The 25,279-nt window shown below is 43.5% G+C and overlaps 2 protein-coding genes across 9 annotated transcripts in view; both read left to right on the forward strand.

Moving 5' to 3' along the window:
• Positions 1-25,279, forward strand: part of didum (dilute class unconventional myosin) — a 309,989-nt gene that overhangs the window by 212,056 nt on the left and 72,654 nt on the right. The window lies entirely within an intron of this gene.
• LOC137656789 (iron-sulfur cluster transfer protein NUBPL-like) overlaps positions 1,861-25,279 on the forward strand; it is a 35,812-nt gene continuing 12,393 nt past the window's right edge. Inside the window, exons 1-3 of the mRNA XM_068391084.1 lie at positions 1,861-2,088; positions 7,741-7,885; positions 9,124-9,249. Of these exons, the coding sequence (XP_068247185.1) occupies positions 1,996-2,088; positions 7,741-7,885; positions 9,124-9,249 (364 nt within the window). The 5' untranslated portion in view covers positions 1,861-1,995. The remainder of the gene's footprint in view (positions 2,089-7,740; positions 7,886-9,123; positions 9,250-25,279) is intronic.

The following is a 25,279-nucleotide window of genomic DNA, read 5'->3' on the forward strand; positions in this document are numbered from 1 at the left end:
TTCCAACTAGGGTTGTAGCTTAGCAATTGGTAATAATAATAATAATAATAATAATAATAATAATAATAATAATAATAATAATAATAATAATAATAATAATAATAATAATAATAATATATGATCTTCTATGTCTGCATATTGAAGTATTGTATCTTACTTCCATACACGTCCATTATTGGTTGTTCAAAATTAAGTGTTATGAAAAAATAAAAACCCTCTTGACCAGAATGCTGCTTCATAATGTAGTCGTCTTAAAATCAAACCATTGTTCTCTAATTTTGGGTAGTGCCATAGCCTCTGTATCATGGTCTTCCACTGTCTAAGGTTGAGTTCCCTTGCTTAAGGGTACACTCGGGCACTATTCGATCTTGTTTCTCTGAATCTTTTTTTTTTTTTTTTTTTTTTTTTTTTATAGGAAAAAACCAATATGATGTTGCTGTTGTTATTTTATTTTGATTGTTCTTTACTTCTTTTGTAGTTAACTTGTTTCTTTTCCTCACTGAGCTATTTTTCCCTGTTGGGGCCCTTGGGCTTATAGCATCCTGCTTTTCCAACTTGGGTTGTAGCGTCGTTATAATGATAACAACAACAACAATGATGATGACATCATCATCATCATCTCCTTCGCCTATTGACGCATGTTAGATTTCGCCAGTCATCTCTATCTTGAGCTTTTAATTCAACTCTCCTTGTGCCTTATGGAGCCCAGTTGAAAGTTTGGTGAACTAGTCTCTCTTGGGGAGTGCGAAGAGCATGCCCAAACCATCTCCGTGTACCCCTCATCATGATCTCATCGACATATGTATATCGAATTATAATTAATTTTTTATGCATTCTTTTGAGAAAAATGACAGGTGTCGAAAGTATTATGCTTTTAGGTTTATCCTTCAATTGTGTGGTTAAACTTTCGAATTTTGAACAGTCTATCTTCTAGCTTCCACAAATATAATTACCGGCTTTATAAAACACCTTACTGTGACATAACAAAATAACACCAAGAGTTTTATTTTCAACATCATTATCTAATGCCAAATAAGTATTTTTATCTTATTAATGTATTTATTCCTTTAAAAATCCAACAATCTCAAACTATAAGTCTTGGAGTTATGATTGACAGGACGTTTGCAATACTTATACTATCTGAAAACGTAATACATTGCAGTGGAAAATTGTATGAATAGACTTTGAGTTGCATGAAGTAATTAATTTTATTTTGAAGATTATGCCAGCTGTGATGCTCTTGTAAAAAATAAAGGGATATATAAGGAAACAAACTACAGGGGTTATACCTTAAAACCGAACGGATTTGAATCGTTTTCTATATATTTACTTTATATCGTTTTCTATGATTTACAAAATTCAGTTATCTGAGATACTGGTTAAAACTTAATGTTATACGTTAGCTAAAATGTAGTCTGTTGACACAACATTGTCTAAACAATATGACAACGAAGAATTAAACACAACGAATGGCATTAAGCAGCATATTTCATCATATGAGGGTAATCTTCAAAAATGAAGATGATGGCAATATAACAATGTCCAATTGTTATTCCAGTATATATGGGATGTACTACATTAAAGGAATAAAAAAATTCAAAGCCAATAAATATTTACGCTTTACGCTTACAAACCAAAATAAGCTGATTATAAACACGCTTGAACAGACTTCTTTATTTTTGTAGGTTATGAAGATTTCAATTTTTAGCTCGTAATTCAGTATATGACAAAACAGTAGTTAAATTCAATGAAAAAAAAAATGAACTTTGTAGCGGAGTTATGATGGAGAAGCTTAAGGGAGATACTACATTAGAGTAAATTAGCGAATGAGACGTTCAAAGGACTGTCATTACTAATACTACTACTGTACAACTAGTACTTGCTGCGGTAATACCCGAGTAACCCGACTAACATTTCGAATTTTACAAGAAATACTAATCGTTTCAACCTGTTAGTCAAAGTATATAAAGTTTTAAATCTGAAGAAACATTTAAGATGTTATTGAAACGACATATTTACACACGTCTTCTACAAAACCTCAAGACTCCTACTTGCAATGAGTTCAAGAAGTTTGCAACACAGAAAGGGGTAAGTAGCCTAAGTAGTTAAAGTTAATGATGTCTGTGTAATTGCTTATCATAGTCTTTAAAGTAATTTTATAAGAATTATGGTTAATCGAGTTTAGCTTCTTTATCATAGACATAAGCTAGGCCTATTAGCATAGCCTACCATACTTTGGCTATTGATTTCTCCAGTTTATTTTCAAGTGTTTTGAATTATCCTACCTGTAAGGACATCGCTCCTTCCGTCGTCCAGCAATCTCATCGAATTCTCCATTTCATTTAAATTCTCCTTTCACCACACAGTGGCTAACTGTATATATTTGTTCCACTCCCACAGAGCTACAATTTCATGTATTTATCATTTCGCTGCATATTTCTATTGTCTTGTATTTTAAGTATTTGTACGCATGAAAAAACACACATTTTGTGGCGGATGGTTCAAGCCAGATTGGTGCCAGCGCGCATGCTGCATTGCGGTCCGCACCTTGTATTATATTCTCGCACCTGTTTGAATAAACTGTCAGTTGTTGGTGATAGCTCGTCTCACTGTCCTTACACACCTTATAAAGACGCTATCTAACTAATATTGCCCTCGTGCACCAATACCATTTCTTATCCCTAGGCCTATACAATATTGGTAAAATTTTACCTGTACGCCACCACTGATAAATTGAAATTAGAGCCTTTGTATAGCGACGGACAGGAACATGTGCATAGAACACCATCCAACCTAAACTTCCTTACCTAACCTAGCCTACAAGCCATGTCCTTACTTAACTAACGTGGTGGCTAACAGCCCCCCTCCCTTGCGACCTCCCATAGCCTGCCCTATTATTAGCGATAGGGTTGAAAATAGAGGAGTTATGGGCCATAGTCGGCATCATACATACACCCCTTTAAACCTCTCATTCCTCCTTAACCCAACCTAGGTTTTTGTGTCCTATAAAGGTAATGTAACTTGCCAAACATTAGTAATGTTATAGTAAATTGTAAACTAGCTTTACCCCTCAAGTCAGGAAGGCCGTCCTTCTACACGCTTATTTTATTGAGGGAGCCTTTCTGCAAAGCTGGGCCACCTGTGAGCTTGACTTTACCGTTGAACTAGCAATAATAAAAGTCCTCTAGCTGGAATACTATTTCCAGATTCAGTTTTTTTTCTGTAATTCAATGCTATAAGGTTACAGTATTACTTCAGTAACTGCTGGTGGTGGCAAAATTGCAGCTAAGCATGATAACTTCAAAATGTAGCATTTCAGAAAAACTTTGTTCTTATTCGCACACTGTAAGAGGCCAGAAAGTTTAATGTCAACGTAAGTGCTAAACGGTTTAAGATTTTTATATTATATATTATTCATTTTTTCAAGTACTGTATTAAAGCTTGTAGTAAGCAATCAGTTGCAGAACTGTAATTCTGACTTAACACGTTTCTCTTTATTACACCACTCGTATCTCTTCTTTGTGGCAGAGCTGTCATGTTTTGCTCTGTTTACAGACTTGTTTAAGATGCATCAGCACCGGGCAGATTTTAGAAATTACCGTAATCATGGCTGTACTAACTTTTGCATGGCTTGATTACTTGACAATAAAAAAAATATTGAGCCCAGTGTATTGAAATTGATCACAGCTAAAGGCCATACTATTTCAGTTTCATAAGTTACCTGTTAGGGAATACGCTTTTGTATACTGTAGTCCGCTTTGTTTATTATCCTAATCAAGGACCCAGGCTATAGGGACATCTTTGGTGAATAACTTGCCCAAATACAACTTTATAGTCTTTAGTATATTCCAGAACTGAACTCATTTGCATTTTTAGTCAATTGATTTTAGGAATATATAAGAAAATAAGGAATCAGAGAAAATCTTTTTCTTTCCATTACTTGGCCATAAACTCACTGCTAATCTAGTCTTGGGTTTGATACAAGGAGAATAGGACTACTCTACATGAGTTTTGGATACTAAATACTAGCTTGATAAATTGCTATGAAAGTTATAACTGGTTATTCTACACTCTTGAAGGTTGTATAATGTACTGTGGCAATTTTAGGCATTGGATTAACATAATTTTGCATGCTTTGGTATTCATTTTGCACCTTGTGATGAACGCCTTGGAAAAACCCAGTGTAAAGACACCTCAGGTTACTGGTATGTCTTATAACACTTTAAGAGTCTGTGAGTCATCTGAAATGAGTTTGGAAAGGAAAATTCAAGATGATAATTGTCAATTGTCCCGTCACTAAATACAAACTCTTCGCTATTTATAGGGGATATTACGTTCGGCGAAGCTGAAAGACGAGCGATGGGAATTTTAGCGAGGGATAACTACCCCAACCGCTAGTTAGTCGGAGGGGTTGGGGTAGCCGGCTACCAGCTCACACACACCTGGGCTGAGCACCCACTTTGCTTTCTGGCTCGGTAAAGGACGGTCGTTGCCTCTCTCTTCCGCCAAGACTTACCTTTATGCTTATTTTCAGAGTGTGTGGGTATCTTCTGTCCATGGATACTTGTCCTGGTCCCGAAGGTCGCTCCTGTGGTATCTTCATGTCCGCCCTTAAGAAAGACCCCACCTGCTGGGACCATTGGTGTAATCGGGACAACACCTGTGATGAGTGTCGGGAGTGGTCTGCCTCCCAGTGGGAGAGGTATGGGCGCAGGAAAAAGAAGAAGGCCAAAGGAAGATGAAGAAATTGCGGACATCTTTAACTCCCCGATCCCTTCCTGAAGCTACTCCTCCACCCACTGGGTATCTCATCCTGTTCATTCAATCTCTTCCTCCACTGACTCAGGATCCAGTCCCAATAAGCTCCAATGCAAAGGGATCCGCAAAGGAGCTGACCCTTTGAGCTGAAGTCCAGACCATGTTGGAGAAGAGGGCTCTCTAGGAGGTCCTCGACGGGTCTCCAGGCTTTGTGAGTCTACTCTTTCTCGTGAAAAAGGCGTCTGGAGGCTGGAGACCAGTCATCGATCTCTCGGCCTCGAAGAAGCTTTTCAGTCAAACCTCATTCAAGATGGAGACAGCCGACACAGTCAGACACGCAGTAAGACCGCAGGACTTCATGTGTACGCTGGATCTCAAGGACGCATACTTCCAGATCCCAGTCTATTCATCTTCTAGGAAGTATCTAAGAATCATGTTCAACCAGAAGTAATACCCGTTCAAGGTGCTGTGTTTCAATCTTTCCACAGCACCTCAGGTCTTCATGAGAGTGTTCACAGATGTGTCATATTGGGCTCACAGAATCGGCCTCTGTCTCCTAAGATATCTGGATGACTGGCTTATTTTACCAGACTAGTTGGCGACCCTTCTTCAACACCGAGACAAACTTCTGAGGCTTTGCCAAGATCTGGAGATCATGGTAAACCTCGAGAAATCTGATCTGCTAACCTCTCAAAGACTAGTATACCTGGGCATAATGATAGACACTAAATGGCACAAAGCTTTTCCATCAGACAAAAGAATTTAAAGGCTGAGGAAGGTAGCACAGCCCTTCGTCAAACGAGAGGAGCTGCCAGCTCAGAGTTGGCTGTGTCTGTTAGGCCATTTATCATCCCAGTCCCAGACCCCCAGGCTCTTTGGCAAGATGAACTCCAACAACGGTGGAAGAACGTAGATGTGTACATGTTTCTCCCTTTCTGTCTGATGAGAAAAGTACTCAACCAGGTCAGGATAAGCAAGAACTTATCAATGATTCTGGTAGCTCTGCTATGACAGCACACAGAGGGTTCCTGGACCTTCTGCAGCTTCCGAGAGAACTTCCTCCACGACATGATCCACTCAAACAGCCACATGCCGACATCTGCAAAGCCGTAGCTTCGCATTGACTTCACTCCTGGAGACTGTCCAGCACCTCCTCTCTCAGAGAGGCTTTTCGCAACGAGTTGCGGAAAGACTGTCTAGACACCTTAGACGTTCTTCAGCATCAGTCTACCTGGCGAAGTAGGCTGTTTTCTGTGGCTGGTGTCATGGAAGGAGTATCACTCCCCTCGATGCCTCTATTCCAACAATAGCGGAGTTCCTTGTACACCTTCGGGGAGAAATGCTCAGTCTTGAGTCTCCCCTTTAAACTGAAAGTTAGACCTCCTCCTTGGAACGTGGCTCGGGTCCTTCAGTCTCTGAAGGGTCCCCCCTATGAACTATTACGCCAGGCAACTGATCGCCACCTTACCCTGAAGAAGGTGTTCCTACTCGCTTTGGCTTTTTCCGAGAGAGTCGGTGAACTTGATGATCTATCATACGACGTCTCTCATTCAAGGGGATGGGGAGAAGCAATACTCAGCTTTGTCCCTTAGGATTTGGTAAGACTAAAAAAATCCTGGAGTATCGGATCCTAGATTTGGTCCCTTCTGTAACCGAAGATCCAGACCAACTGGTACTTTGCCCAGTAAGGGGTCTGAGGTGTTACCTTAAAAGAACAGCAGCAGCTTGTCCCCTTGTTTCAGCATTATTTTTTAGCACAGGGAAGGTCAAGAAGAGAGTCACGAAAAACACAATCGCCTATTGGATTTGCAAGGTTATTGACCTGCTACTTAATCCTGACCCTCCTTCACAACGGTGACCCAGAGTTCATGACGTCAGGGTCATTACAACATCGTTGGCATTCAAAAAGAACTACAGTACTGTACTTTGTGGCACAGTTACTGCAAGCGGGCTTATGAAGCGTCAGACAACCTTCTCCGCTCCCTACCTGCAAGACGTAACCCACAGGAACATGGATACGTTTTCCATTGGTCCTGTGGTGACTGCACAACAAGTCTAAAACACCTCAAGCTCCTTGATGGACAAGTAGCAGAGAATTGAGGGCTGAGCTTACCTGGGTTAGTCTGTGGTGAATGAGTAGAATGACTGGCTTCCTTCTTTCTTTCACCTTCTCCCCCCTCTGGGGAATCAGCGCCATGGTACTCAACACAGCTGACCTCACCTCCCTGCAGGTAAGATCCATTTCACTTGTGTATCCTAAGTATAGAAATAATAATACTTGTTGCGTCCTCAATACCTCAGTACTCTTAGATTCCTATGACTCGAGATCCTATTATTAGACCAGCCTCATTGTTAATAATACAAACACAGCTCGCACAGGCTGCTAATCGTGCAGAGCACGACCATTTTAGCAAGGGCAGGGTACCTACTGTCTACGATCTATATCGTAGGAGAGAGAACCCCGGGTCAAAGGCCAAAGCCAGTAGGCACGGACATACTCCCTCCTAAGAGGTAAGTCATCCCCTATAAATAGTAAAGGGTTTGCATTTAGTGACAGAATAAATGATAAATTTGAAAGTAATTTGTATTTCTCCTAATGATACAAACCTTGAGCTATTTATACAAATTGACCCGCTAGCACTGTCCCCTAGGAAAGTTCTGTCTGAAAGCAAAGTGGGTGCTCAGCCCAGGTGTGTGTGAGCAGGGTACCCCACCCCTCCCATTAACTAGCGGTTGGGGTGGTTATACCTCGCTAAAATTCTCATGGCTCGTCTTTCAGCTTCACTGAAAGTAATATCCTCAATAGATAGCTCTAGGTTTGTATCATTAGGAAAAGTACAAATTATTTTCAAATTTATTCATATTATTAGACTGATAACACTTTAGAATTAACCCCATGAAAAGTCATTTACATTATTTCTTCATGGAATATTTTCCTTAAACCTATTCTCCCATGAATTTATGTTTAATATTTTCTTACAGGAACCACAGTCACAGAAGAAGCCTACTGCTCGTCAAGAAGAATTGATGAAACGGGGCCTTCCAAAGCGTAGGAAAATCCCAAATGTTGAAAACATAATTGTTGTTGCGTCAGGAAAAGGAGGAGTTGGAAAGTCAACCACTGCAGGTAAGAAACCTGCAATAATGGACTATTCTTTGTCCTTATCCAATAACAGAAAGATGGCGTTTTGATGATGAATTTTTTTTCTATACTGCCCTGTGGTTCATCTGACTTGCTCCTTAAGGCTGTTTAAATGCCGACATCTATCCGAAAGTAATATCCTTATAAATAGGTCCAGGTTTGTATTGTTAGAAAAATACAAATTACTTCCAAATTTGTATGTTGAATTAACGACAATCACTTTCGAAGCACACCTAACAAAATAACAACGACTTAGCGGGCAAGTCCAAAACAGAAGGGTGACCTGGAGAGCGCGAGTAGTAGGTGTCGGTGGAGTAGTCCAACTGTATTCTCTAGGGCCTGTCACGGCCCTCCCCTTTGATGAAGGGATTATCTAAATGGAAGACAGCCTGTGAATAGTGGTTTACACACGCCCTTGTTAAATACACGACACCAACAAGGTGTTCGCGCGAGGGTTGTAACCTCTGCATTCCATGCTTTTAGCTTTCTCTTGTATATTTGGAAGATTTATATCAGAAAAGTGTAAAGAAGTACCCTTTTCACCGGACGTCACAGGTCTCTCCCCAGAAATAGATTTTTCCTTCGTCAAAATCCCTTATTCATTATGAATAAAGTGCTGAATAACTGCAGTATATTCCAGCTCTTGGCCTTAGGCTTTAACTTAATAATCATATAATTAATCTTTGGTAGATTTCTGCACTTAGTGGAAAAGCTCATTTATCAAGGAAACTTGGATTAGGTAAAATAATTACTAGAAAATTAAGAATATACATGTAATTGGTTATTCTTTTGCAGTACATAGCTATGGGAAATCTTAGAAGACAAGCTGATAAGTTTTGTTTATAAATGAAGTTGATAGTTACAGTACTGTATATTGTGTTATGTATTTCTGTCATAAGTCTGTGAAGTAGCAATTAGTCATCATTATGTTGTGTTATTTCTATTTATCTCTTCCATCCATTCTGGTTGTGATATCATAAAAAAGTTGTTTTACTTACTCTGTGCAGTACAATACGTTGCAACTTCATCTTGTGCAGCTTCTGTTATTACTCAAGGGACATGAAAGTTTTATTTTCAGCTTGCATATTATTTTAAGGTAATTACTATGTACCTGTATTTATTTATTGAATACAGTACTGTACTTACTGTACTTTTTATACTTTTAGTTAATATTTGAAACTATATTCCATTCAAACTTCATTGTTTACATTTTTTCCTCACAGTAAACTTGGCACTAGCACTGTCAGAGGTGGAAAGTCAAAACAAAGTTGGATTGCTGGATATGGATGTGTTTGGACCTTCTATTCCTCGCATGATGAACCTGTCAGGATCTCCAGCGTTGAACGACGGTGAGTAAACTTTCGTGAGGGCTGATGTTTAATGGATGTCCAAAGTTTATGCCTTTGTTGAGTAGTTATGTTATGGCAATTTTTTCTGTTGTTTCTGGATACTAATTGTTGCTGGTGCAATTTTAGTAACTATAATAATAGTGAGTTCAGTGCTCTTAAGTCGTATGGTGTGCCATAGTCTCTGTACCGTGGCTTTCTATTGTCTTGGGTTTGATTTCAGTTTGAGCTGACAATGATTGTTTTATTTATTTTCTATCTAATTATTCATCTACTTAATTTTCATTTTTTTAATTATTTAGCACATATATGTATGCATTGGTATTTAGAATATGTGTGAACATTAATTTCGACAACTTTTTCATTATACTTTCTGTATTATTTTAATGTGCTTTACCAGCAATTCATGGGCTAGAGTTCTCTGGATGCTAGCTAATCAACAGAAATTGAATTACACAGGATTTTTTTCCTGTTATAGGTACTACAGAACCAATCTCCCCACTGTGAACCACCAGTTCCTTCTATTACTCTAGTCTGATCTGGTGTAATCCCATCAAAAACCAACTCCCCCAATTGTTCTTTTATTGACTAGTTCATTTTCTCTCATGTTATTATGATTGTATAATGCCCATGTATGTGTAGTGTGTTTTGTTTCTACATTTAAAAAAGGCTATCTAAAAAATTTTTACTCCACTCTTGATATGTTTATCTGTGGACGTAAAGAAAATTTATATTGCAATCACAAAACATTAACCATAAACTAGTCAAAGGAACCTTGAACTTTGTGACTTATCAAGATCAGATTACTGCTAAGGCTACAAGATAGCCCGGAAAACTACATTGGTTGCATACGAGCTTTGTAGGTACAATATAGACAAGGCTGTACTGAGACTATCCTCACAGGTAAATACTCACTGTAGCTTTAACTGTTAATGCCAAAATACATTACTATCAAACCTACCTGAAGGTCCAACAGGTATCAATGAATTGACTTATGACCTGGCTTATTCCATTGGCAGAAGAAAGTTTCATGACACTCTTTAGTGTCTACTCCCTAACATTGGATGGTGATGAAAAAACTAAAGATAAATTCTTGATGGCGTCTTGCTGTGAGATTTCAATGCTCATATTGGAAAAAAACAAGGCTTTAAGGGAAAGGTGCCATAGGTCATCATGAGACAAACAGTACAAACTCAATATTCAATTTGAAAGACAAGCTCAAAAACACATGATACCTCTGATTCCCAAGTAGTGACATATGCTGAACTATGTAACAGCCTGGCAAAGCCCCACTAATGATATAGCATTTCTTTTAAGTCGTGTATTGGCCGAGTGTCAAACAGATCATTAGCTAGTGAGAGCTGGGAATTCAAGTCAAGTCAATTAATTTTAAATATAAAACTTACCCGCTGGTTATATAAAAGAGCTGAAGTCCCTGACGCCAGGGCAGAAAATTCAAATCTCGCGCTATCGAAGATACGCCAGGTGTACCAACCGCACCCTAGCGGTAGAACAGGTGGAACTACACACCAACTCCGTTCTTCTCTCTGCCGTCATAGCTGACTGACATACAGAAGTTCGCTCTCGTGTTTTTACTCTCTTGGGAAGTTGTTTGGTGATGTACAACGTTCTTTTTTGAGTTTAAGCTATCGTTGATTAATTTTCCTTGGTTCTTATCTTGAAATTTTTTTGTTTGAGATTTTCTTTATTGTTTTTTCCCTTACTTTTTGCTTGTCGGTCTCTCACGTTAACTTTTAAAATGGCCGACTCCTCCCCTGCTCAGCGTAGGTGTGTTAGTGAGGGTTGTCGTACACGACTTCCTAATGGATCTATTGATCCTCATTCTATTTGTGTAAAATGTAGGGGTAAATTTTGTTCATTAGATGATAGGTGTAATGAGTGTCTTTCCTTAACTAATGATGATTTTGTTACTTTCGATCGTTATGTTAGGAGATTAGAGAGAGATAGAGTTAGGCGTAGTTCTTCCCGATCTGTGGATAGAACCTTACCTAATTTACCTGTTCCTAATCCTGTTCCTTCCCCTGTGGTGGTAGATCAGGAACCTACTATGAAGGACATGTTTACTGCTATTTTATCTCTTGGTGAGAAAGTTGAGTCCTTAGCAGCCGATAGAAATACTATCTTTTCCGAGTTAAAGGTATTGAAAAACCGTGATCCTATCGGAACTGTGAAAAGTGTTTCAGTGTCTGATGTGGTCCCAAAGAATCGTGACTCTCTCGGTGTTGTGACTAGTGTTGATAATGTGGTTAGTGTTGCGGAAGGTGCGTCGACACGAGTGTCTGATGTGGTACCGAAGAATCGTGACTCTCTCGGTGTTGTGACAAGTGTTGATAATGTGTTTAGTGTTGCGGAGGGTGCGTCGGCACGATCTTGTCGTTCACCTAGCCTTAGACCTCTTTCGAGCTCTCGAACCCATGGGAGAAATAATGTCGAACGGCTTAAGGGAACGAGAAGCATCATCAATCGTGCAGACGTCCCCTCGAACGTTCCTGTTGCCGTAGCTCAGGTCGTTCACCCTCATCGTAGGAAAGATGAGATTCATACGTTATCCCCGTCTTCCGATGAAGGGTCGGGGAGTGAGATCTGGCGGCGAGCGTCAAGACCGCTTAAACGCTCCCATGTTGATTCACAGCGTCGGGAATCGCCTGTGCGGCCAGGATGTAGTTCGTGGGGTTCACCGGAACGTTTCCGTTCTCCCAGCGCTTGCACTCCGGCCAAACGTTCAGATCACCGTGTTCGTGTGGATATGATTCCTTCCGATTCGGACCTTGTAACTATTCATGCACCTCCTCTTCCATCGGATTGGCTTTCTTCCCCTGAAATGCGTGGTGACTTTAGTGCGAATCTTCCTTCTAGGAGTTCTGTTGATCCGAAATGGACTGCGCTTTTGTCTATGAAGGAACAACTCTCGTCGTTGATGGATTCTTATCAACCAGGTGTTGGCGTTGTGTCTGGGCGTTCGATGTCAGACCAGTTATCGCACAAACGTTCGATGGTATATGGCCTTGACGAGTTATCACTTAGACGGTCTCCCATTCACAGTGTTCAACGCCAGGTTGATTTTGATGAGTCGCGTCAGAGAGTTTTGGTTGACCAGTTTGCGTTTTCTGGTCGCGGGGAAGAGCATCGGCGTCGACAAGTGGACGAGACGCGGCAACAATTTGAAGTAGTGGATCGCCCGCGGCAACAACTTTTGGACGCGGCGCGTCAAAACATTGGTTTACAGCGGCGACATCCTGACTACTTTGATCGTTCGCAGCAACAGTCCTCGGACTTTACGCGACCTCGCGGCGATCTTCAACAGTTACCTTCTGATTTCAAGCGTTCTTCTGTTCAACAACAGTCGAATTCTAAGCGGTCTAAGCAGTTGTTGGTTGAGGATGATCGTCTACATGTCCGTGTTTCGCATCAATCTACTTCTACTTCTCCCCACCAAATTGACTCAGATGTTGGCCTTGACAGGCAGTCCCATCCAGACGTTGTTCCTTCGGTTCAGGCTGCGGCTGTTGCTGCACTGCCAGAAGACGAACCAGAGGAAAAGTCGGATGAGGATAATCCTATTGAGGAAGTCTCTGAGAATGAGGAGGAGAAGCATTATCAGCATGCTGTGGATCTTCGCAAGTTTATGCTTATTTTGACTGGAATTTTCCCGGATTCTTTTACCCCTGTGGCCCCTCGTTCTCCGCCTTCTGAATTCATCTTAGGTAAAGCTACTAAGGTTCCAGTTTACACCAAGATGGTTCTTTCTCGATCCTCTAAGCGGGCCTTGAAGTTAATGGGTTCTTGGTTGGACTCCAAGAAAGCTTTTGGCAAGACGGCCTTTGCCTTTCCTCCCGCTAGGTTAGCCTCTAAATCTAGTGTGTGGTATGAGACTGGTGAAGTGTTGGGCTTGAGTTTTCCTTCTTCTGCACAAGGGGATTTTTCAAGTTTGGTAGATGCTTCTCGTCGTCTTGCCTTAAGAAAGACGAAGATTTGGTGGTCCATTCCAGAGTTCGACCATTTGCTTAAAGGTCTTTTCAGGGCCTTCGAAGTTTTTAATTTTTTGGACTGGGCTTTGGGGGCTTTGAGTAAGAGGGTCTCTGATATGACGGAAACGGACACTAGTGGTTTGGTTCATTTGATGTCCTGCTTGGACAAAGGTGTGAGAGATGGCTCCAACGAACTTGCTGCCTTGTTTACAGCTGGAATTCTCAAGAAAAGGGCCACGATGTGCTCCTTCCTCTCCGCAGGAGTGTCTCCCTATCAGAAGACAGGCCTTCTTTTCGCACCTTTGTCTAATTCTTTATTTCCTCAGGAATTAGTGGGCGAGGTGGCTACTGCTCTCACTCAGAAGGCCACACATGACTTAGTTACTCATTCGACTAGGAAAGTTTTGCCTCCGTCATTCTCCTCTCGAAAACCTAAGGAATCTTCTTCTGGGTTTCGTCCTCAGTCCTTTCGTGGGAAGCCCTCTGGAAGAGGCTCTTTTAAACCAGAAGGAAGGAAACCTAGAGGCAGAGGGGGCAAGTCCGGCCGAGGTAAAGTCTGACTGCCCTCTCCTTCAGACAGCAGTGGGGGCCAGGTTGACTCACTTTTGGGAGGCTTGGGAGAGGAATGGAGCGGACCCCTGGTCCGTCCAGGTGTTAAAGGAAGGCTACAAGATCCCCTTCCTGACCAATCCTCCTTTAGTCACAGATCCAGTGGATCTTTCGCCCAAATACAGAGAGGGTCCCAAGAAACAAGCCATGCTTCTACAGATGTCTCTTTTATTAGAGAAACGAGCAATAGAGGAAGTGCAGGATGTTATGTCTCCGGGGTTTTACAACCGCCTTTTTCTAGTACCCAAGAGTTCCGGGGGGTGGAGACCGGTTCTGGACGTAAGTGTGCTCAATGGTTACGTCCAAAACTCGACGTTCACTATGGAGACTCAGAAAACAGTTCTGGCAGCTGTGAGGAAGGACGATTGGATGGTCTCTTTAGATCTTCAGGATGCCTATTTCCACCTTCCGATTCATCCCAGCTGCAGACGTTATCTGAGGTTCATGGACGGAAACAAGGTCTTCCAGTTCAGGGCTCTTTGTTTCGGACTCTGCACGGCTCCTCTATTGTTCACCAAGATCATGCTGAACGTGGCAAGCATGCTGCATTCGAGGGGAATCAGGGCCTCTCTGTATCTGGACGATTGGCTGATAAGAGCCTCCTCAGCCGATTGTTGTTTGAAGGACCTCAAGATGACTTTGGATCTCTCCAGAGAACTGGGTCTCCTGGTGAGCTCGAAAAAATCACAACTCATTCCATCCCAGGAGATTCTTTATTTGGGGATGGAGATTCACAGTTGGAGTTTTCGGGCTTTTCCGTCGTCGGTGAGAATCCAAGCAGCCCTCCTAAAAGTACAAACGTTCCTGAAGAGAGATCTTTGCTCCGTCAGAGATTGGATGAGTCTTCTGGGGACTCTCTCGTCGTTAGAGAAGTTCGTGACCCTGGGGAAGTTGTTCTTGCGTCCTCTGCAGTTTCATCTCAACCGCCATTGGAAGAAAGGGGACAGCCTCGACAGGGATTGCATTCCCATCTAGACTTCCATCAAGTCTCATCTTCAATGGTGGAACAACGAGCCCAGACTGAAAGAAGGCTTGTCTTTACTTCAGAGGAACCCAAACCTTGTGTTGTGTTGCGACGCCTCCAACTCGGGGTGGGGAGCCACTCTAGAGAAGCAGGAACTTTCGGGGACTTGGACGGTGGAGCAAACCTCTCTCCACATCAATCAAAAAGAGCTTTTAGCTATTCATCTGGCTCTCATCGGCTTCGAAAAGCAGATCAGGGGCAAGGTAGTCCAAGTCAATTCGGACAGCACGACAGCTCTGGCCTATATTGCGAAACAAGGCGGGACCCACTCTTGGCCTCTGTTCGAGATTGCAAGACTGCTCCTCATCTGGGCGGAGGAAAGGAAGGTGACTCTTTTGACGCGGTTCATCCAGGGGGTCAACAATGTGAGCGCAGACAGACTCAGCAGGAAAGGTCAGGTTCTCTCCAGAGAATGGATTCTGCACCCGGACATCTGCAAGAGTCTGTGGCGGTTATGGGGTCGACCTCTCGTGGATCTCTTTGCCACCGCGAAGACCAAACGACTAGAGTGTTACTGCTCTCCGGTTCCAGACCCTGAAGCTTTACACATAGATGCTTTTCTGATGAACTGGTCACACATGGAGGTTTATGCTTTTCCTCCGTTCAAGATCCTTTACAAAGTGATTCAGAAGTTCGTTTCACACGAGGAGACCAGAATGACACTGATAGCTCCGTTCTGGCCGTCAAGGAGCTGGTTTCCAGAGGTACTGGAATGGATGGTGGATGTACCGAGAAGCCTTCCCATGAGACCCGATCTTCTCAGACAACCTCACTTGGCCCGAAATCATCAAAACCTCCGAGCTCTACGTCTGACTGCCTTCAGACTATCGAAAAACTCGCTAGAGCTAGAGGATTTTCGAAGAAGGCAGCCAAGGCAATTGCAAGGGCAAGAAGGTCTTCAACCATCAAGGTGTATCAGTCCAAGTGGGAGTTGTTCAGGGAATGGTGTAGAACTAACGCGATTTCCTCTTCCAGTACATCGCTTTCCCAAATAGCAGATTTTTTCTTGGACCTTAAAACTAAGCATAACTTCTCGTCATCGACTATTAAAGGTTACAGGAGTATGTTGGCGACGGTTTTTCGACACAGGAACCTAGACCTTTCTGATAATAAGGATCTACGAGATTTACTTAGGTCTTTTGATACGACCAAGAAGATTCAAACGGCTCCCATCGCCTGGAATTTGGATGTTGTCCTTAAATTTCTCATGAGTGACAGATTTGAGCCTTTACACTCGGCTTCATTTAAGGACTTAACCTTGAAAACCCTTTTTCTAGTTACCCTCGCCACTGCGAAAAGAGTTAGTGAAGTTCACGCTTTAAGCAAGAACATTGGTTTTCGGAATGGGAAAGCCATTTGTTCTTTGCAACTGGGGTTTCTGGCCAAGAACGAAAACCCTTCTCGACCATGGCCCAAATCCTTCGAGATTTCTAACCTTTCTGATTTGGCTGGAGATGAATTGGAAAGGGTTCTCTGTCCAGTTAGAGCTCTACGGTGTTATGTGGACAGAACTAAGAATCTGAGAGGTAACTCAGACGCTCTGTGGTGTGCAGTTCGGAAACCCTCGATGCCCATGTCCAAGAATGCCTTGTCTTTTTTCGTTAGATTGTTGATTCGAGAAGCTCATGCTCAGTGTGATGAGTCGGATCAGAGGCTCCTCAAAGTCAAGACACATGAAGTCAGAGCGGTAGCGACTTCAGTGGCCTTTAAACAGAACCGTTCTCTGCAAAGTCTGATGGATACAACATTTTGGAGAAGTAAGTCTGTTTTTGCATCCCATTATTTGAAGAATGTTCAGACTCGCTATGAGGACCTTTTTACGTTGGGTCCTTTTATAGCTGCTAATGCGATAGTAGGTGAATGATCTACCACTACGTTCCCTTTTTTCCTAATACCCCTTTTCTATCTCTTGGAACTCGTTTGTTATGGTTGTTTGTGGAGATTGGGCGTCAGTCTTCCGCAATCTTTGATTTGGCTAGGTGGTCAATTTGTTCCTTGAGTGCACCCGGAACAAGGGTATTGGTGGAGGTCCTATCATGTTATAGGTGTTTGTACCGTTTGACAGCTCCTAGAGATTTTCAGCCCGAGTGGATTACTGGATCTCTTAAGGATAGCGGACGAAATGAGGCAGAGTATCATTGCTGTCAGCTTCCTTATCAGGTGAGAACTGCTTAAGTTTATTGTATGTAACCCTTAAGTGAATTTTCTGTATGTAGCTGTCTCTGACCCGCCACCAAGGGGTGTCAATCAGCTCTTTTATATAACCAGCGGGTAAGTTTTATATTTAAAAATGATATTTTCATAATAAAATAAATTTTTGAATATACTTACCCGCTGGTTATATAAATTTAACACCCTCCCTCCTCCCCTCTAGAGACTACCTATGGTATGGCTATGAGGCATGGAAGAACTGGAGTTGGTGTGTAGTTCCACCTGTTCTACCGCTAGGGTGCGGTTGGTACACCTGGCGTATCTTCGATAGCGCGAGATTTGAATTTTCTGCCCTGGCGTCAGGGACTTCAGCTCTTTTATATAACCAGCGGGTAAGTATATTCAAAAATTTATTTTATTATGAAAATATCATTTATATAAGGTACCAACTGTAACTCAGTGAATGATTATATTTTTCTTGCCTGTGAATGGTACACCTCGGTGATTGATATTGATATCCCCACGAGTTTCTTTTACTAGTTTATAATTCTCTGGGTCAGCTCAAGACTTGACGATTGCTGCCACAATATTGAGTAGGTGGCTTTCCACATTTATATTCGTGGCAAACAATTTCTCAGGACTTGTTATAATAGGACAAGATTCTTCTATGTCCTGTAAGTGCCATCCTAGAGGCATGTCTTAGCTATGATTATAAAATATCTTTAGGAACTGGCCATTTTGAGAAAGAAAATTTTTATAAATAGGAATCTGTAATATTTATATCCGGAGTTTTGGGATAACATGTATACTGTATATACAGTTCATAGATTTTATCCGAAGAAAAACAAATTTGTGATCTTTATATTCTTACATTTTGGTTACTTGAAAAAATAAGTGTGCACACTTCCTGTACTAATTGCTCTTCATAAATTGAATTCATTTGGAACTAAGACCTGTAATTTAGGGAATATAAGTGAAAATGGTTTTAGAGATACAGTTGGAGCGGAAAACTTCTGTTGCACTACAATTTTATTTCATCCAAGGTTAAAGTGTAATTCAAGATTGTTTAATTGTATATGACTATAAAACTTTATTTTTAGATTACTTCATACAATAGAATACTATAGAAATAATTTCAGCTAAGAATTTTCTTCTGGATGGCTGTTGTTTTTTGACCAATTTTTTCTAGCATAGTAGCTTGTTCCCCTCCCCCCCCCAAAAAAAAGCATTAATCGACATATGTAGACTCACTAGAGCCTGTTCAAAGGTTTTGTGCTCAAATCAGGGGTGAAGTTTGATAGCATAGTAAAGTTAAAAAACCCAAACAGGATAGATGAATTGGGAAAGGAAGTCAGTAATGCAGCTAGGGCTATAATGTTACCTCAAAAACACTTGAATACTATCTAGAGTGGGTCACACTTGGCACACATTAGTGCAAGATATAAGAGTATTCCAAAAATGGGAAGTAATATCAAGAACATCATCTCATGTTAGTTGAGAAAAGTGGTCTATAGGTTATAATTATGACTTTGTTTCAAATTAGTATTTTATCTGTACCCAAATCATTGTTCATGAGGCTATGACTTTTATCTGTATAAGTATATGTTCAAAAGAATATCTTGCTCAACTTTTAGATAATCTTAAGGATGTCACTCATCAGTTCATGGACTTGTGGTTCCAGATAGACAAGTAATCAGATTTCCCCATCACCTACCTTCCTCAAAATTTGTCTTATCACTCTTTAAAGCACTTAGCAACAATTAACTTAACCTACACACAGCATAGTTACATTTTGTTGTTATTGTTAACAAAATTTTATACTCGCTCACCCAAATATATTTCATATTTTACGGCTTCATTAAAACATATCCCACAACGCCAGATAGCGCAATCAACAATTATAATCTCCAATTGGTCAGCATGCTAGGAAACGTCATTTTTTCATATCCCCCCAAAATTATAAACTCGCCGTAAGTACAAAACTATACGAAGTTTGCTCACAATATCAGAGACCAGAGTGACCCCATTTCATAGTATTTTGTGTTTGTGCAAGTGATGATGTATTATTAAAACAAAATCTATAAAAATATAATTTTTCAATATTAATCTTACCCGATGATCATGTAGCTGTCAACTCCGTTGCCCGACAGAAATCTAAGGTCGGGATTCGCCAGCGATCGCTATACAGGTGGGGGTGTACACAACAGCGCCATCTGTGAGTAGGTACTCAAGTACTTCTTGTCAACAAGAACTCAATTTTTCCTCTGTCGTGCCACCGGCAAGACCTACTTGGATACGCTGTTGATTCTGGAGTTGTTTTTCACGATTTTGGTGATGTATTCACTCTAGATTTTAGCCTTCGCTATTCAGGAAGCTTTATCATTAGCTTAGCAAGCTTTTGGAATTAATTTGGATTAATTGTTAACGATCTTTGCTAGATTTTGGAATCCCCCCTTGACTATTTCTACAATTCAAGATGTCTGACCAGTCTCAAGTCCCTAAGTACAGGCAGTGTAGTGTTAGGGCTTGTACTAGGCGTCTTCCGAAGGCCTCCATAGATCCTCACACCGTTTGTTCCAATTGTAGGGGTAAATCCTGTCAATTGGAAGATCGATGTGAGGAATGCGCTGGGCTTTCGGAATTCGATTTTAACGAATTCCTTAAAAATGCATGTAGGCTAGAGAAGGATAGAATCAGGAGGAGTTCTTCTCGCTCTGTGGATTTTTCCTCTCCCCATGCCCCTCAACCTTTTCCTTCCCCTGTAGTGGTGACTCCCGACCCTGCTACTAGTGCTCAGCCATCCATGGCGGATATGATGCGTGCCATTCAGGCTCTCGGTGACAGAGTGGAGTCATTGGCTAATGACCGTAATCAGCTTTTGGCAGATGTCAAAGAGCTGAAAGCGAAAAGTGCAGTGGGAAGTGTTGTCAGTGCTAGTGAAGTGAAAAGTGTCAGTGTCAGTGTTGCGCATGAGGGTACATCTGTTCGTGCCAGTCGTCCTCCCAGTCCGGGACCTCTTGCAAGCTCCCAAGCCCAGGGGAGAAGCAATGTCGAAGGACCAAAGGGTTCGGCAGGCCTTGATCAGCGTACGGATGTACCCTCAGTGGTTGCGGACGTATCTGTCAGAGATCGTCCCATCCACAAACAGACGAATGAGCCCTATCATTCCTCGTCTGTGGAAGAAGTTTCAAGGAGGAAACGATGGACCAAGGTCTCACGACCTCTCAAGCGTAAGGTCCCTTCCGAGCGAGTCCAACGGCCCAGGTGTAGCCACTGGGTCAGTTCGGACTCGCCGCAGTCTTCCGATGACTGCACACCTCCCAAGAGAGGTAGAGTGGTTCCACAACAGGCTACTGCTCCGTCTGTTGCTGCTCCAACCACGGTAGACCCTAAGTGGTCCATGCTGCAGACTATGCAGTCTCAGCTTGCTGCGTTCATGCAAGAGTATCATGCTGAGAAGGTTGACACTGCACCTGTTAACCTACAACCTGCCGCGGTTGTGCGCTCAGCAGATACTGCGGCTGCCTGCTCCCACACTCCACCTGTGAGAGCTCCACCACCGATGCGCAGTCCACCCTGCCAGACGCATGTTCTTGCTGCACCATCCGTTGACATGCGTGAGCTACCGCATCAGCAGTGGGAAGGTGCTGTAGAGCTGCCGAGTTCTGACACTATGCGGCATGCTCCGCAACCCATGCGGCATGCTCCGCATCCCATACGGCATGCTCCGCAACCCACGGCAACCCCTCCCACGCACCAGCACTCTGCTTTTGTTGTTGCCAGCTCGCAGACTGACCAGCAGCGGCATGATGTTGGATCCGCAGCAGCTACGCATGCACCCGTGCTGCCGGATTCAGCCGTTCAGCTTTCTGCTCCGCCTTTGCCACTTCCTACTCAGCTTTCGGATGATGGAGTATCGGATGACGAAGCTGCACATTTGGATGAACCGCACTCCGACTTTGAAGGGCCCAAGTCTACGCCTCCCTCCTTAGACTTTCGTAAAGTCCTTGCCTTGTTCAGGGACTTGTATCCAGAACAGTTTGTGTCTGCAACCCCTCGCTCTCCTCCCTCCGAGTTTGCTCTGGGCATGCAGTCTGCTGCTCCTGCCTTCACCAAGCTTGTTCTCGCACGCTCATCCAAGAGAGCTTTGAGGGTTATGGGAGAGTGGTTGCAGTCCAAGAAGCAACTGGGAAAGACTGCTTTCATCTTTCCGCCTACCAAGCTTGCTTCCAAGTCGAGCGTCTGGTATGCCACGGGAGAGGAACCCGGCTTGGGAGTTCCTGCCTCTGCCCAGGGCGACTTCTCAAGTCTGGTTGACTCTCCCCGCAGGCTGGCTATGAGACGATCGAAGATCTGCTGGTCCTTTTCTGACATGGATCATCTGTTGAAGGGAGTCTTTCGTGCTTTTGAGATCTTCAACTTCCTCGATTGGTGTTTGGGAGCGTTAAGCAGAAAGACTTCCCCTTCGGATAAGGACTCTGCCATGCTGATCATGTCTAGCATGGACAAAGCCATTCGGGATGGGTCTGGTGAACTTGCGGCTTCGTACGTGTCGGGAGTGCTTAAGAAGAGAGAACATCTTTGCTCCTTCTTGTCGTCTGGTATCACCCCTTGCCAGAAGTCGGAGTTGTTGTTTGCTCCTCTCTCCAAGTGTCTGTTTCCGGAGGAGCTGATCAAGGGGATGGCTGCCTCGCTTATCCAGAAGGATACCCATGATCTGATGGCATCTTCCGCACGTAAGGCTAAAACCTTACCTTCCGTGCCTAGACCTTTCCGTCCTGCAGCAGTAGACACTCCAGCAACTAGGTTCATCCCGCCCTTTCGTGGCAGAACCTCCAGCAGAGGAGGTACCCGTGCCGACAGTCACCGTGGCAAATCCAAGAAGGGTTCCAAGTCCGCAAAAGGCAGGATCTGACTGCCTTCCTCTCCAGACAGCAGTGGGAGCCAGACTCAAGACCTTCTGGCAAGCTTGGGAGAGCAGAGGTGCAGACGCTCAGTCTGTGAAGTGGCTAAAGGAGGGGTACAGAATTCCGTTCTGCCGCAGTCCCCCTCTAGCTACATCTCCCATCAACCTCTCTCCCAACTACAAGGAGAAGGACAAGAGGCTAGCGTTGCAACAAGAGGTGTCGCTCTTGCTACAAAAGGGAGCGGTAGTCATAGTCCGGGACCATCAATCCCCGGGCTTCTACAACCGTCTCTTCCTGGTAGCGAAGAAGACAGGAGGTTGGAGACCAGTGCTGGACGTCAGTGCTCTCAATGCTTTTGTCACCAAGCAGACGTTCACGATGGAGACGACGAAGTCGGTCCTAGCAGCGGTCAGGAAGGAGGACTGGATGGTCTCGTTAGACCTGAAAGACGCGTACTTTCACGTCCCCATCCATCCAGACTCCCAACCTTTCCTAAGGTTCGTCTTTGGAAAGGTTGTGTACCAGTTCCAAGCCCTGTGCTTTGGCCTAAGCACGGCACCTCTTGTGTTTACCAGACTGATGAGGAATATTGCCAAATTCCTTCACTTGGCAGACATCAGAGCCTCCCTCTATTTGGACGACTGGCTTTTAAGAGCTCCGTCAAGTCGTCGCTGTCTGGAGAATCTCAGATGGACTATGGATCTGACCAAGGAATTGGGCCTCCTGGTCAATATAGAGAAGTCCCAGCTCGTCCCATCCCAGACCATTGTCTATCTAGGTATGGAGATTCAGAGTCGAGCTTTTCGGGCTTTTCCGTCGGCCCCAAGGATCAATCAAGCCCTAGAATGCATCCAGAGCATGCTGAGAAGGAACCGATGTTCAGTCAGGCAGTGGATGAGTCTAACAGGGACACTTTCATCGCTGGCCCAGTTCATCGAGTTAGGGAGACTCCACCTCCGCCCCCTTCAGTATCATCCTAGCTGCTCACTGGAGAAAGGACATGACGCTAGAGGCGGTCTCAGTTCCTGTTTCCGAAGAGATGAGGTCTACACTGACGTGGTGGAAGAACAGCATTCTTCTCAAGGAAGGTCTACCATTGGCTGTTCAGACCCCCGACCACCGTCTCTTCTCGGACGCATCGGACACGGTCTGGGGTGCGACACTGGACGGACAGGAATGCTCGGGCACGTGGAATCAGGAGCAAAGGACACTTCACATCAATTGCAAGGAGCTGTTGGCAGTTCATCTGGCCTTGATAAACTTCAAGTCCCTCCAGCTAAACAAGGTGGTGGAGGTGAACTCCGACAACACCACAGCCTTGGCTTACATCTCCAAGCAAGGAGGGACTCATTCGAGGAAGTTGTTCGAGATCGCAAGGGACCTCCTCATTTGGTCAAAAGATCGAAAGCTTTCGCTGGTAACGAGGTTCATTCAGGGCGACATGAATGTCATGGCAGATCGCCTCAGCCGGAAGGGTCAGGTCATCCCCACAGAGTGGACCCTTCACAAGAATGTTTGCAGCAGACTATGGGCCCTGTGGGGTCAGCCCACCATAGATCTATTCGCTACCTCGATGACCAAGAGGCTCCCGATGTATTGTTCTCCAATTCCAGACTCAGCAGCAGTTCACGTGGATGCCTTTCTGCTGGATTGGTCCCATCTAGACCTGTATGCGTTCCCTCCGTTCAAGATTGTCAACAGGGTACTTCAGAAGTTCGCCTCTCACGAAGGGACACGGTTGACGTTGGTTGCTCCCCTCTGGCCTGCGAGAGAGTGGTTCACCGAGGTACTGCAATGGCTAGTGGACGTTCCCAGGACTCTTCCTCTAAGAGTGGACCTTCTGCGTCAGCCTCACGTAAAGAAGGTACACCCAAGCCTCCACGCTCTTTGTCTGACTGCCTTCAGACTATGAAAAGACTCTCAAGAGCTAGAGGCTTTTCGAAGGAGGCAGCCAGAGCGATTGCCAGAGCAAGGAGGACATCCACTCTCAGAGTCTATCAGTCAAAATGGGAAGTCTTCCGTAGCTGGTGCAAGGCGAATGCAGTTTCCTCAACCAGTACCTCTGTAACACAGATAGCTGACTTCCTGTTACATCTAAGGAATGTAAGATCCCTATCAGCTCCTACGATCAAGGGTTACAGGAGTATGCTGGCAGCGGTCTTCCGCCACAGAGGCTTGGATCTTTCCACCAACAAAGATCTACAGGACCTCCTTAGGTCTTTTGAGACCTCAAAGGAACGTCGGTTGTCCACACCAGGCTGGAACCTAGACGTGGTTTTAAGGTTCCTGATGTCATCAAGATTCGAACCGCTTCAATCAGCCTCTTTTAAGGATCTCACATTAAAGACTCTTTTCCTCGTTTGCTTAGCAACAGCTAAAAGAGTCAGTGAGATCCACGCCTTCAGCAGGAACATAGGTTTTACATCTGAAACGGCTACATGTTCCTTGCAGCTCGGTTTTTTGGCTAAAAACGAGCTTCCTTCCCGTCCTTGGCCCAAGTCGTTCGAGATCCCAAGCCTGTCCAACTTGGTGGGGAACGAACTAGAGAGAGTACTTTGCCCAGTAAGAGCTCTTAAGTACTATTTAAGACGGACGAAGCCTTTACGAGGACAATCAGAAGCTTTATGGTGTTCTATCAAGAAGCCTACTCTACCGATGTCTAAGAACGCAGTTTCTTACTACATCAGGCTTCTGATTAGAGAGGCACATTCTCATCTGAAGGAAGAAGACCTTGCTTTGCTGAAGGTAAGGACACATGAAGTTAGGGCTGTCGCTACTTCAGTGGCCTTCAAACAGAACCGTTCTCTGCAGAGTGTTATGGATGCAACCTATTGGAGAAGCAAGTCAGTGTTCGCATCATTCTATCTCAAAGATGTCCAGTCTCTTTACGAGAACTGCTACACCCTGGGACCATTCGTAGCAGCGAGTGCAGTAGTAGGTGAGGGCTCAGCCACTACATTCCCATAATCCCATAACCTTTTTAATCTTTCTCTTGAATACTTTTATAGTTGTTTTTTGGGTTGTACGGAAGGCTAAGAAGCCTTCCGCATCCTGGTTGATTTGGCGGGTGGTCAAATTCTTTCTTGAGAAGCGCCTAGATTAGAGGTTGTGATGAGGTCCTTTAGTATGGGTTGCAGCCCTTCATACTTCAGCACCTAGGAGTCGTTCAGCATCCTAAGAGGACCGCTAGGCTCAGTAAGGAAGACGTACTTAAAAAAGGCAGAGTAATAGTTCAAGTCGACTTCCTTACCAGGTACTTATTTATTTTATGTTTGTTATTTTGAATAACTGCTAAAATGAAATACGGGATACTTAGCTTCTTATGTTAACATGTATGCTGGTCTCCACCCACC

Source organism: Palaemon carinicauda, chromosome 17, assembly GCF_036898095.1.
Source record: "Palaemon carinicauda isolate YSFRI2023 chromosome 17, ASM3689809v2, whole genome shotgun sequence".
Classification (NCBI taxonomy): domain Eukaryota; kingdom Metazoa; phylum Arthropoda; class Malacostraca; order Decapoda; family Palaemonidae; genus Palaemon; species Palaemon carinicauda.